At 45.6% G+C, this 12,131-nt stretch overlaps 2 protein-coding genes across 2 annotated transcripts in view; one reads left to right on the top strand and one right to left on the bottom strand.

Moving 5' to 3' along the window:
* LOC307214995 (secreted frizzled-related protein 2-like) overlaps positions 1-12,131 on the top strand; it is a 187,868-nt gene that overhangs the window by 93,671 nt on the left and 82,066 nt on the right. The window lies entirely within an intron of this gene.
* NUMA1 (nuclear mitotic apparatus protein 1) overlaps positions 1-12,131 on the bottom strand; it is a gene marked incomplete at its 5' end in the record, with an annotated part of 76,244 nt that overhangs the window by 25,968 nt on the left and 38,145 nt on the right. Inside the window, 8 exon segments of the mRNA XM_079973249.1 lie at positions 189-306; positions 1,792-1,949; positions 3,904-4,015; positions 5,151-5,235; positions 5,653-5,733; positions 6,563-6,645; positions 7,554-7,633; positions 10,679-10,764. Of these exon segments, the coding sequence (XP_079829375.1) occupies positions 189-306; positions 1,792-1,949; positions 3,904-4,015; positions 5,151-5,235; positions 5,653-5,733; positions 6,563-6,645; positions 7,554-7,633; positions 10,679-10,764 (803 nt within the window).

The following is a 12,131-nucleotide window of genomic DNA, read 5'->3' as shown; positions in this document are numbered from 1 at the left end:
AGTCTTCTTCAAAACAACCCAGCACCCCAGATCTGAGCCAGGAAAGTCCAACAGAGCAAATCAGTATTATTTAGTAGGTTTCTATCCCAGTTTTCGACTGAAGTCTTCAAAGTAGTGAGCAAGACACAAAATGAAGAGAACCAGAGGGGCTGCCCTAGTGGGACATTCCAGCCCGAGGGAGGAAGTACCTCTCGTTTTTTTCTCTGAGTTCCTCCATTTCCTTGGATTCCAGCTGATCCGCTGCTTGCTTCTCATGCAGGAGGGTCAGGCGGTCGATCCGCTGCTTCATCATCAGGATCCGCGTTTCTGAAGCAGGAGGGGAGAAGAGAGGGCCCTGATTATTCAGAAACTAAAAGGCACATGGTGGCTTCCCCCTGTACAGCAACCAGGCTCCTCTCCATCCAGACAAAGCGACTCTGGATGGGCTGTGTGTTGCTCTGCCTCCCAGCAACCCAACAACAGGGTTGCACAACAGACAGAGCAGCACAGGGAACAAAGACAAATAACAATAGCATCTGAACGCAGGATTAGGCAACTTGCTCACTTTGCAGAAATTTAATCTGACTGCAGAATTTGGAGGGAGGAGAGTGAGGGAGTCTGCGTCTGGCATGAACCCTCTTTAACAGAAAGGAGAACTTGTGGGGCCAGTAAAGAGGTTTGCCAGATGGATCTACAGCTGACCACAATTAGGAGCAGGATTTTAAGTTCTAGTCCATGGAAAGTTCCATTAGGATCCTAACAGATCATCAAGTTCTTATCTAGATAATATTCCTTCTAGTTAGATTATTATGTTATGCACTTGTGTGTACCAGACTTCCCTAAAACTCCTGGGTTCAATAGGGGTTGGGATTTAATCAAGGTAAATGTTAAAATAGAAGCCAGGCCAGTTTCCTGATGAGGTAGGCCAGGCATAGGTAAACTCCGGCCCTCCAGATGTTTGGGACTACCATTCTCATCATCCCTGACCGCTGGTCCTGGTAGCTAGGGATGATGGGAATTGTAGTCCCAAACATCTGGAGGGCTGGAGTTTGCCTATCCCTGAGGTAAGAGCTTGGGAGATGAGCCATTTAGAGAACACTGGGAAGGTAAGCCATTAGGAAAACCAAAGAAGGAGGGGGCTCTGGGCCAATAGCAAATGAGAGAGTTGGTTAGACGACAGAGGGAGAGTTTAATGTGGAGTCTTTAGGGGTGGCTGCAATCTGACCTAGGGATGAAAAATGGTTGCAGGCTGGCAAAGGCAGCAAGCTGGAGAGAGGGTCAGCGCACAGTGGTGAATTTGTTTGAATTCAAGGCTGCAGCTATGCAAACAAGGCCCTTTGTGGTGCTCATGCTCTGAGTCCCTCCATCGCAGGTTCAGGTTGTATATATGCATAAACAAACCATATATCCTAAAGACACCACAGTCTGAGCCGTGCCTCATTTCCAAAAGGAAACACGAACCCTGGGTAAGCTGACCTGGAACCACTGGAATCTTGCCCGCTGAGATTGGGGTGGAGTGCAACAACTATTAATAATGTTTTTTTGTCCCAAGCTCCCTCTAGGAGCCCAGGGCAGCCATACAACATCAGTTAAAACAGCAGGAAAAAACCCACTTCTCCAAGGAACCGCTAGCATTGCTTTTGCCACCACACCCATCCCCGATGGTTCACTGCTACCACCCTCTTTTCCTGCAACTGAGAGGTTCAGGAACACTTTCATTGCTTCTTCCCACAAAAAGTGCTTGAGAAAAGGGCTCTGCTTGTCTCAGCACCCTGGCAGCAACCACTCCACTCCAGTGGCTGACCCCCTCACCTTTCTCATCAACGAGCTTTCGGCTCTCTGCCAGCTCGTGTTCTAGCTCATCCCGATTTTCTCTCTCGTCTTCCAGCAGCTTCTTCAGCTTCCTTATCTGAAACTGGGGTGAATGCATGATGTCACCCATAGGAGAGGCAGAGGAGCCAGGGAGCAACCTGCAAAGAAGTACCAGCCATCTGCATTTGAATTTTTATTTTTTACATGTGAAAGACGCTTGCACAAAACGCTTGCTGAGCAAAATGTGGTTCATGTTATGACATCCAAAAGGAAACAAGTATAAATGGTTAACCAGTCAGATTCTACAAGCACTATTAAAAATTCCACATTTTGCCAAGAAACATGACCCAGCCATCCCATTTATCTAGCTGACACACAAAGAGATGTGTTTTGCAATGTCCCCAAACATGCTGTGCTAACCTCACTCAGGCTACAGGGCAAGTAATATGGTCTTAGAAAGCCATCCCTGCAATTGTAACAGGGAAGAGGGTCTAGAGCAAGACAACACAGGCATCTGTTCCTAGCTTCTCTCTGCACAAGTTCAGCAAATACTAGCAATGGAGAGTCAGGGATACCACCATGCAAGCTGCAAAGAGGTTGAAGCAGAGCTCAAATCCCAGCTTATCCTATGCCACTCAGCCAATGAGAGCACGACCAACGTCAGCAATACCCGCAGTTGTGTCACTGCAGACAGCAATGAGAGCTCAGCTGAACAAGGCCCTCTGTGAGATCACAAAGAGACTGCCAAGAAGTGGACACGGTTCAGGCTCTACGACATGCAGCACCTTCCATTATGGCTGACGGCAGAACTCGCTCCCAATCAGGCTTCCAGAATTCTTCTGGCCCCACTTGGCAGGCAGTGTGAGGCAACTTCCTGTGTTCCTGAGTCAAACCCTGGTCCATCCAGCTCAGTACAGCCTACACTGACTGGCAGTGGCTCTCCAGGATTTCAGGCAGGGGTCTCACCTGGAGGTGCCTGTGGGGACTAATCCTGGCGCTTCCTCAATGCAAAGCAGGCCCTCTACCATGGAGCTACTTCCCCTGAAGCAGAACCTAACAACATTGCTTTTAAAAATTTTACTTGGAACTATTTAAAGGGCTGGAGTGAGAGCTGCTTAAAAGAACTGTCTCAGGGGAATGCACTGTATTTTCCTGAGTTTCCCTTCAAACTGTTCACCAGAAAAACCCTGTGCAGAGTGGAGGAACCTAGATCTAATGAAAATGTTATTAAGTGATCTAGGGAACCATAGAGACCCAAGGTCTTGTGAAGTCTTACAGCTACTCAGCTGACTCTATAATCTAGATATTTGATATATCGTCATTCGCATACATTTTTATGTTATTAGCTTCTATTTTTAGAAGTTTCCATTAAGTTGGCTTAAATGTAACCTCCTTCCTTGGGCATATCACTAGAAACGTGAATTGAGCAGGCACACATGCACTTTCCAAACTGACATTTAAGGTCTCTTAGCCCACCTGCACCCACAATGGGATTCACCAATTCTGTTTTTAGCAGACACACAGCTTGGCCACATGGGGGTGCTGTGGTGGAGGAAGAACTCTGTTCCCAGGCCTCACCTGGCTACCCCAGGAAGTCTCTTTACTCCAGCTCTTGACACCAGAGGTACAACATATTTTCACAACCCGGCCTATTCCTGCGACTGAATTTCCTTCAGCTGTTTTCAGTTCTGTGTCTTATTTTGTTATAACCCACCTAGAATCTGCTGGTGAAGGGCAGGCGATAATGCAATAATAATAATTATGGTATGGGGCTTCACTGCCTATACAACTCCTTATCATCTCTTCACCACCTCTTTATTCTCTCCCTGCCAGTTTCTGTGCAAACCACAAATTCCACGCTTCCAAAGGCAACTCAGAATTCTACAAAAAATCAGATTCCACCTTCACAAGCTGAGGAAAAAGCCTCAAGTAACTTAGTTAGATCAAAAGCAGAGATCTGGTGTCTCCTTGGAACAGAATTTGGTTTCCCCAGGCAGGGGCCATATCAAATCCTGCAAGTGCCCTGAAAGGAGGGTTTCCATCTGCCTGTGTGGCATCAGACTGCTGGAATCACAACCATGAATCCTGGGAAGCAACTCGTCGATAACTTACTTATTCAAGCCGGATGAAGAGGCGACCTTCTGCAGCTTCAAGAAGTGTACCTCTCGCCTTGGTGGGGTGGTCTCCTCCGAGCTGGTGCTGGAGATACTGGATGATTGTGGCACTGGAGGAAGAGGGAAGGTGTGCAGGATGTCAGAGCCAGCTTGGCAGCAGCAAAGAAAGAAGCAAAAGAAGCAAAACCTTAAGCCCAGGATCCATTCACCCCCCCCCCATCCACCCCGCTTGGGTCAGCTGAAGAAGTTCAAGGAATGAACAATTCGGTTTATTAAGTGGACAGATCAACCAGCTTATGAAGAAAATGTTTCAGGTGTTTTTTTTTAGCAGAGGAAGAAAAAAGCAAGCAAGAGGGGCTATGAGTGGCTTATAGAATCAGGAATACCAAATGGGAGATAGTATGTTCCCAAGGCATAAGGGGCCTTTCACTGACAGTAACAGCCAGCCAATCTAAAGGCAAACACAACACACAATCAAAGTGTCATGTGAGGACAAGGAGAAACCCACTTTCCAGGATTCTCTGCAGTTTAGGGCCCCCATACAGAGGCTGCATAATGATGTTTACTCTGTATCCAACATGGAAAGTTTACAAGGCATAAAATCTTATTCTGACTCATTTGCATGCAGATATACAACTTGATTGAGGCTGGAGATGTGCATCACTGGAGTGCAGATGTTGCATGCCAATGGGCCAGAAGCAAGAAGAGGCTTTGTCTGCCAGACAGAGTACCTCCACAGGGAAATGTTTTTCAGAAGCCGCCACATAAGGGCTGTCAGCTCTGGACAGCAGTATTCTGCATCAATGCAGTATTTCCGGCCCTTAAAGCTCCTGCTCACTCCGACCAATTTGCAAGAGATCTTTCCCTTTGACTCTCCCCACCTCTGTAAATTCTGCCATGCTAATGCGTCCACCTGGCTCCTACTTGCTTTGAAAGAGCCTGTGGAAAAGCCAGGCAGTAGCTTTTGAACCAATGCCTTAACCTCACCAAGAACACTTGCACCTCAACAGATAGCTCACCAAATAATGCCACCCCCAACTAGTGACTCAGTCTTTATCCTCTTTAGACTCACTGTATAGGAACCTCTGGCCCCCTCCAGCTGCTCACTGCTGTTCCAACAAACCTGCAGTGTGGCAGCCATGAGATCAAACTGTGTGGCCTGATCTGGGTTGAGCCACTGAAGTCAGCAGGGCAGCCTTGTGCCCCTGAAGGTATTTCAGTCCTGCATGCTCACCCGGCACTTACTTTTCTTTTGAAGGAAGGTCTCCAGATTCTCACCGAGGCAATCTTCATTGTACAACATGAAGTTCAGTGACTTAGCCATCTCCGCCTGAGGGAACAGGGAGAGGGAGGAGGAGGAGGAGGAGGAGGAGGAGGAAGAGGAAGAGACAGGGCAGAATGAGCAACTGTGAACCCAAGAGCAGCCTTCATTGCTGGATGAGGCAAATGGCTCCTCTAGTTCAGCACACGGCTCTTCCCACAGTGGCCAACCAGATGTCCCCACTGGAGGAAATGTGCAGCCCTCCCTACTTGTGGTTCCCAGCCAAAGGCACGTCTGGTCACATGTAAAGCCAGAGGAAGGTATCCTGCCCTTCAAGCAAGCTTTCTCCTCTGCAGCTTGTGATTGGACTATCCTTTGTGGAAGTTGACCCACCCCACAACCATCACCACAGACAGTTCTTCCAGGCTCCAAATGGTCACTTAGCTGATAAGGCATCTATAGCTGGAGGGAGAATGTTTGAGTTACCTGGAGATCATACTCAACCGTGGTCCATTCTCTGGGAATCTTATCACTCATGGAGGCATAGTAAAACAGCAGCATGACCACCTGAACGACGGCAGAGATAGAGTGATTTAACACACATACAAAGAGAGCGCAAGACTGTGCATTTTGCCCGTCAGAAGATGCGAAGATGTGAACTCTGATGTGTATAGCGCTTTCTACAGATGTCCTTAGAACCTTTCTAAAATAAGCTGGATGTCGATCCAGGATTGGTTGCTATCTTTCCACTACTGGTGCGTAATTTGGAAATAGCTCCTCCCACTTATCAGGCCACCATTGTATGAGTTTAAAACAATGACTTGTGTTAATGAACTTCACTGTGAGGGCACATCTGCATGCATAGTGAAGGTGATCTAGGAGAGCTGTGGAGTGGAATAAAACTTTGGTCAAGAGACTAGCTCATGATGGAAATCTAGAGGGCTGGTGGAGTTTGTGGGGGAAGGCAGCATATGACCCACCAATGGTTAACTTTAATCTTGCATATTGCTTTTCAAAGTCTAATAGCAAAGTCACATATTTATATTCTATTTTGCTTTCCATATAATCATCATCCGCATAACATTGTTCATTATTTTTCCCTTTCCCAATATTTATTCATGTACCATGTACTGTTGATTGCTCCTTCATACCATTATGCTCACCCGTTTTATAAGCTGCAATGTGTTTCCTTCTGTCGATGACTTTAAAATATTTATTTTCTAATGCATTTCAGCTTGTTGAGCCCTGTTTGAGCACCACCCTCTCATCCTCTGGGGCATGTTAAGAATCTCATTAGCATGTCCTCTTTTGACGCTGCTAACCACCATCTCCCACAATGAGATTTAACTTGCCAGCCTGAGCCCCTAAATAAAGAGAGCAGCAGGTGTGTGCATACCTTGGCTAGTTCCAACTCCTCCGCTGCTAGAAGCTTCTCCTCAGATACCAAGTTCTGTGCTGTAGATTTGTGCTTGCAACGTTCTGGAAGAGGAATGTGAATTTTAAAAAGGCATCTTTGAATTCAATCACAGCACCAACCCCAAGGAAAAGGTCTAGACTAGTTATGGAACCCAAAACAATCCCACACCTGCACCCCATCCACAGGCGGAAGGCTGCCAAACTGAGAGTGCAGGGGTGGTTTATCAAAAAGGTCTAGGAAGGTTTTTGGCTGCAAGAATGAGGAGTGTAGCCACTACATTTTTGTCCATTTCGCCTCTAAAGCTTAAGATTGCTTTACATCTATGTACACTTCCATCCTTTTAGCTGCTCTGGGGCATTTACTGCTCAGAAGCAGCAGAGGCGTTCCAATGGCTTCCTCTCCTTTAGCTGTGGCAGCTTGCCATGAGCACCTTTGGACCGCACCTGAGATCAGGCTTGAAATAGCCTTTAACCAAGTGGACCCAAGGCAAGTAAGAATCACCTCTGGGCAGCTAAATGTCTCTGGCTGAGTCTTCTCTCTTCTCTCCTGCACAAGGGGGAACCAGCAGGCAGAAAGGGAACTTAAGTCTAGCAAGTCTTGCCATGTTTATTCCCCTCCCCTCCCCTGGCCTTACATGGGTAGAGGGGCCTCCTGGCTACTTTCTTCCAATGCTCAATCTTCACAAAATCATTGTGGGAGCTGCACATAGGCTCACATACGCTTGTAATTTTTAACTGTATGAGTGGGGGAAAGCAGTGCAGTATGGAAAAGTGCCACTCTTGCCACCAACTCTAGCCATCTTCTAGGAACAGGGGAGAATGTTAAGAAGTTTCTGCATTAACAACAGCTTTGCGTGCCAGCTTCCTCCACATTGGAGAGTGTGCCAGATGGAGGCTCAAGCTGATGTGTAGACAACAGATTATCTAAATCAGAAAAGAGCCAAGATGCACAAAGTGGCAGGAGCTCTTACTCTTGAGAAAGCCGACGACATAGGCAACCCGGTCTGGCAAACTCTGCTGCAAAGGGTCCCGTCCCTCTTCAGAGCCATGACTGGAAGAGAACAAAGCAAGCACTTCAACAGAGAAACAGAGTCATTCCTGATGAACTATTTGACCAGAGGGATGATGAGAATCGGAAACAAATGAGGAAGAGGGACACACATTAATGCAGTTCACATCTACAGTCCAGCCTGTTTACTGTGGCACCTAGAATGGACCTCTTTGAAGCCTGAAGCTATGTAACATGGTAAAACGGTAGCCGTTTCCCTTGCGAAACTGGACAGGGAAGTAGTCTGGGTACAACTAGTTCCAATTCAAAGCAGGCTGGTGTATTTGTGCGCAGGGAGAAGTGTCATTAAGTGAAAAAGAGTATGCATTTTTAAGCTATTACGCCATTAATGAAGCAGGAGATCTAGCTAAAAGACAAAGCAAAGGATTTTTTTTGCTTGCTTCGTAAAGGGCATTCATACAATAAAGCAATCTGAAATAGACTTCCTATGAACATAGAAGATTAAATGATGTATCAGTCCCTAAAGCTGTCCAATCAAGCCCTCCCCATGATCTCCTGTTGATTTGGACTACAACTCCCATGAGTCCCAATGATCATGACCATATGGTGCTGGGCCTGATAGCAGTTGTAGTCCAAAACATCCAGAGGGCACCAGGTTGGGGAAAGCTGATCTGATTGTTCTTGAAAAGGCAGCAGTGGGAAATACCACAATTGCCAGCTGCTTATCAATGTCATTGGTATCTCTGTATGGCCAGAAACTATGGGAGCATCTGACTGGGTTCATACTGGGAACGGTGGGTGGGGAAAAGACTTGATGATCAGACTGCAAGACTAACACAGACCAGAACACAAAATGAACCCTCAGAAAGACAACAGCTATCCCTGGTGTCCTCCACTTATCCTTTGCATCAAAAGGCAGAACTCCCCAGACTTAATTACTAACGATTAGATTCTGTTTACTTCCTTGTTTACATTGTGAGCAACGGCCACTAGAGACTGCACAGTGATGCACCCAAAAGAGCCACGAGGGGGAGCCAATTGTGCTGCTTCTCAAGTTTGCGACACTAAGAGTCAAGCCTGGAACAACCCCTGTACTATGCTGCCTGAAACAACCATCTGAGAATCATGGAGTTGCAGAGTTGGAAAAGGACCGCAAGGGTCATCCCGTCCAACCCTCTGCAATGCAGGAACCCTCTGCTCAATGTGGGTCTTGAACCCACAACCCTGAGATCAAGAGGCTCATGCTCTACCAACTTTTGAGCTATCCCAGTTCCACGCTTCACAATTTTAGGACGTTTGATCAGGGGCATTTTTTCAGCCAAGCACCCACACTCATCTACTCTGAGCTCTGGCTGCTCAGCAGAACCCAAACAGCTTTAGAGTCTGACACAGCAAACTGCCAAGAATTAAAATGTTAGCTCTAAAAATTTAAGGAAGGGATTTGCTTCACTGCAAGGTGCTTGAACCAGGCAGGTATAGAATAGCAAATTTATTAAGATTCAATTCATATCCCGCCCTTCCTCCCAAAGGAATCCAGGGTGGTGAACACCTTGGGACCGAGTACATTGAGGGTCACCTTCACCCACATGTGACTAACCTCTGAAACCTTCCATGGTCTGGTGCGGAGAGCATGGTGGCACCTCATTTTTGGAACACCAACAAAACTGTTCAGCACCTTCTTATCAGTACTTGGATATCAGAGTAACACTTTTAAAACAAAATTTAACAATACTTTTAATGGTGCCCTCCTGTTTTAGAGTTCTGACTTTTGTCTGCTGTTTGTTTTGTGATTGTTTGGTTGCCTGCAACATTCTAGTAGTTAGCATTTATTTTTATATGTTTCTTTGGGTACATTTGTAGAAAAGTAATTTAAGCATCTTAGCATGATGAAAACACCAGACAGATAAAATATTAAGATGGTATCTGGGCAGTATAAGCTGAATTTCAGGGTGCTTTGTGCTTTCAACCATTTCAAGAGAAATTGTGAGGCTGCCTGCACACCTCTAATATGTTCCTAGAACAATTACCAAGAGAAGATGAAAATTAAGTATATACAGAACTGCAATGGAGGGACACTACTAATTCCTGAAATCCAGCAAGAGGCTTAAAAGAAAACCTGACACCACTTTTACACAGTACTTCATAAACTGAGGTACAGATCATTTACAGTTTTTGAACCGAGTCTCCTCATCCTCCCCAAACTTTTACACAAACCCCAAAGTCCTTACAATGCAGGAAAAGGGCCTAACCTCGCAGCTTGTTTCATGGATTTGTTTATCAGAGTTCAAAACCAGATGGAATGGGATCAAGTAGGCTTTGAGTAAATACAGGCTCTGAAGGAAGTCCTCTTCACTACCTCCTCCTACACAACTGGGAATCATTTCTTAAATGCACCTCCAGCTGTCCAGCAGGACAGGTAACAATAGCCAAGGTGCATCAAGAGAGGCTCTCCCAGCTTAGGATGTAAAGTACAAAAATAACTTTCATCAAATAAATAAATAAAAACACTATATCAGAATATGTTCTGCATTTAATTCATAATCCAATTAAGAGACAAAGAATGTAATCAACAGCAAACAGGCTACAATTCCTTAAAACCTCTGAGTTCCACTATGGTTATTCCTAAGACTCTGAAAGTGCTACAGATTTCACCTATGCACTTGAACAACACTGGAAGGGAGGAAGCTCACTGTCAGGGCTATGGGGAAATGAGAATTTACACAAGTACTTAATTCTGTATTAGCATTCGGAGGGGGGTGCATTATTAAAGCAGCTGGTTTCCAAGCACTTGTTACTGCAAAGAGTGGCCTACAGTATAGAGGTAAAAGCACTAGAGGACCCAGGGATGGGAACTAACTAAAAGGTTTTCCAGCACCAGGGGATACGCCTGCAGGGCTCTTCAAAGCTTGATCATCTTTATGACTAGCAGTTATACTGATCACTTTTTGTACATTATTTGCTACTGCTGTTCAATGGCTGTAGCATTCAGCCTCTGTCCCTACAAGACTTAAAAAACAACAACATTGCAATGCACATTGACTTCACAGTATAGCAAGGAAAAAGGAAGGTGTCCTCGGTGCCTCTTACATTTTGTTGATTATCTTGATGAAGATGCTGCAGTCTTGGAGCTGAGACAATGAATTCAGGGTATCATCCAGCTTCAGACTGTTCACCTGAAGAAGAGAAGATGAATCAAATCACAGACTAGAAATCCACTTGCTGGCAAGTTAAGGAATAAGGTCAGCATCTTACAGCTCAGTCAGTGTATCAATTCTGAAACTTGTGGTGATGTACCAATTGGAGTTTACCCACACGTAAGCTTGGTGGAAACCCCATTAAGGAAAACATACAAGCACTTAGCAATGCACTGCATACACCTTGCACTTGGAGATGGAAGGATCTCAGATCAGACATAAAGATGAGTGATAGATAATAGCCTTCAGCACATCAACAGGAACATGCCCTACCCATCTACCATAAAGCAAAAAACTTAATGGGTACATCACAACTGATCATGAAGCTTTGGAATAGGGTGCAGAAGAAGTACAAATTATTTCCTTTCCTTGCCTCCTGCTTGATACAACTCTACATGGATTTTAGTCTACAAGTCCCAGTGGCCAGATGCTACCTCCAGAGGAGACAGCAGGCCTCAGTTACCAGTGGAAGAAGGGTGGTACTCTCATGTCCTGCTTGTGAGCGTCTCAGAGGGCTCTGGATGCTCACAGTGATGGACCAGATAGACATTTATATCGTTTCAGCAGGGATTTTCTTACGCGCCCTGCCTTGGTGCCTTAACCCCACGTAGGAACTAATACAAACAGTTCTATATGGGAACCACTGAGCAACATTGCTCCAATGAACCCTCATTCTTCATGACTGCCTGGGGGTACCTGAATTTTTTTCCTAGTTACGGGAGACTTAATTTAAACAGCTCTCACATTAACCATGGCCTTTTCCAAACGTGTAAACTTCATCAATATCTTTAAGGAGTCTGAGGGAGTGGGAGCAACTGACAATTAACATAACGTCCAGGAAGCACTAGGAGCTTTCTAGGCATTCAAAACGAGGTCCAACCCCTCATCTCCATCCCTTTCCTGATAAAAAGCAAAAAAATCCAGAAGTTTTGGATTAAATCCAAGGTCTCAACACTTATCCCAAGCATATCTGAAAGCTTCACGGAGCATCTAAGGAAAGAACCCCCCCCCCCATGAAATGCTTCCTCAGGGTGCCATTGATTTAAACCCATTACATACATCGGGGGGGGGGGAGAAGCTGACTTAAATCTAGTTCCCCATGCATATTTCTATGCACATTTTCTAAATAATGGAGCGTATGTGGCTAATAAACCACGTTAACTGACAACTTAAAATTTACACTGCTTCAATTCTTACGGTCGGGCCTTGAATCACATTGGCACACTAAACACTCTCCAGGGCTTCAGGCAGAGGTCTCCCTCAACCTTACCTGAAGACTCTGGGAACTGAACCCAGAACCTTCTGTGCACACACAAAAAAGAAGATGCCCTACAATTGAGTTACGG

This window comes from Podarcis cretensis (genome assembly GCF_951804945.1).
Source record: "Podarcis cretensis genome assembly, chromosome: 4".
Taxonomy (NCBI): Eukaryota; Metazoa; Chordata; class Lepidosauria; order Squamata; family Lacertidae; genus Podarcis; species Podarcis cretensis.
Note: the sequence above shows the minus strand (reverse complement) of the source record. Positions and strands in the feature narration are given on the sequence as shown.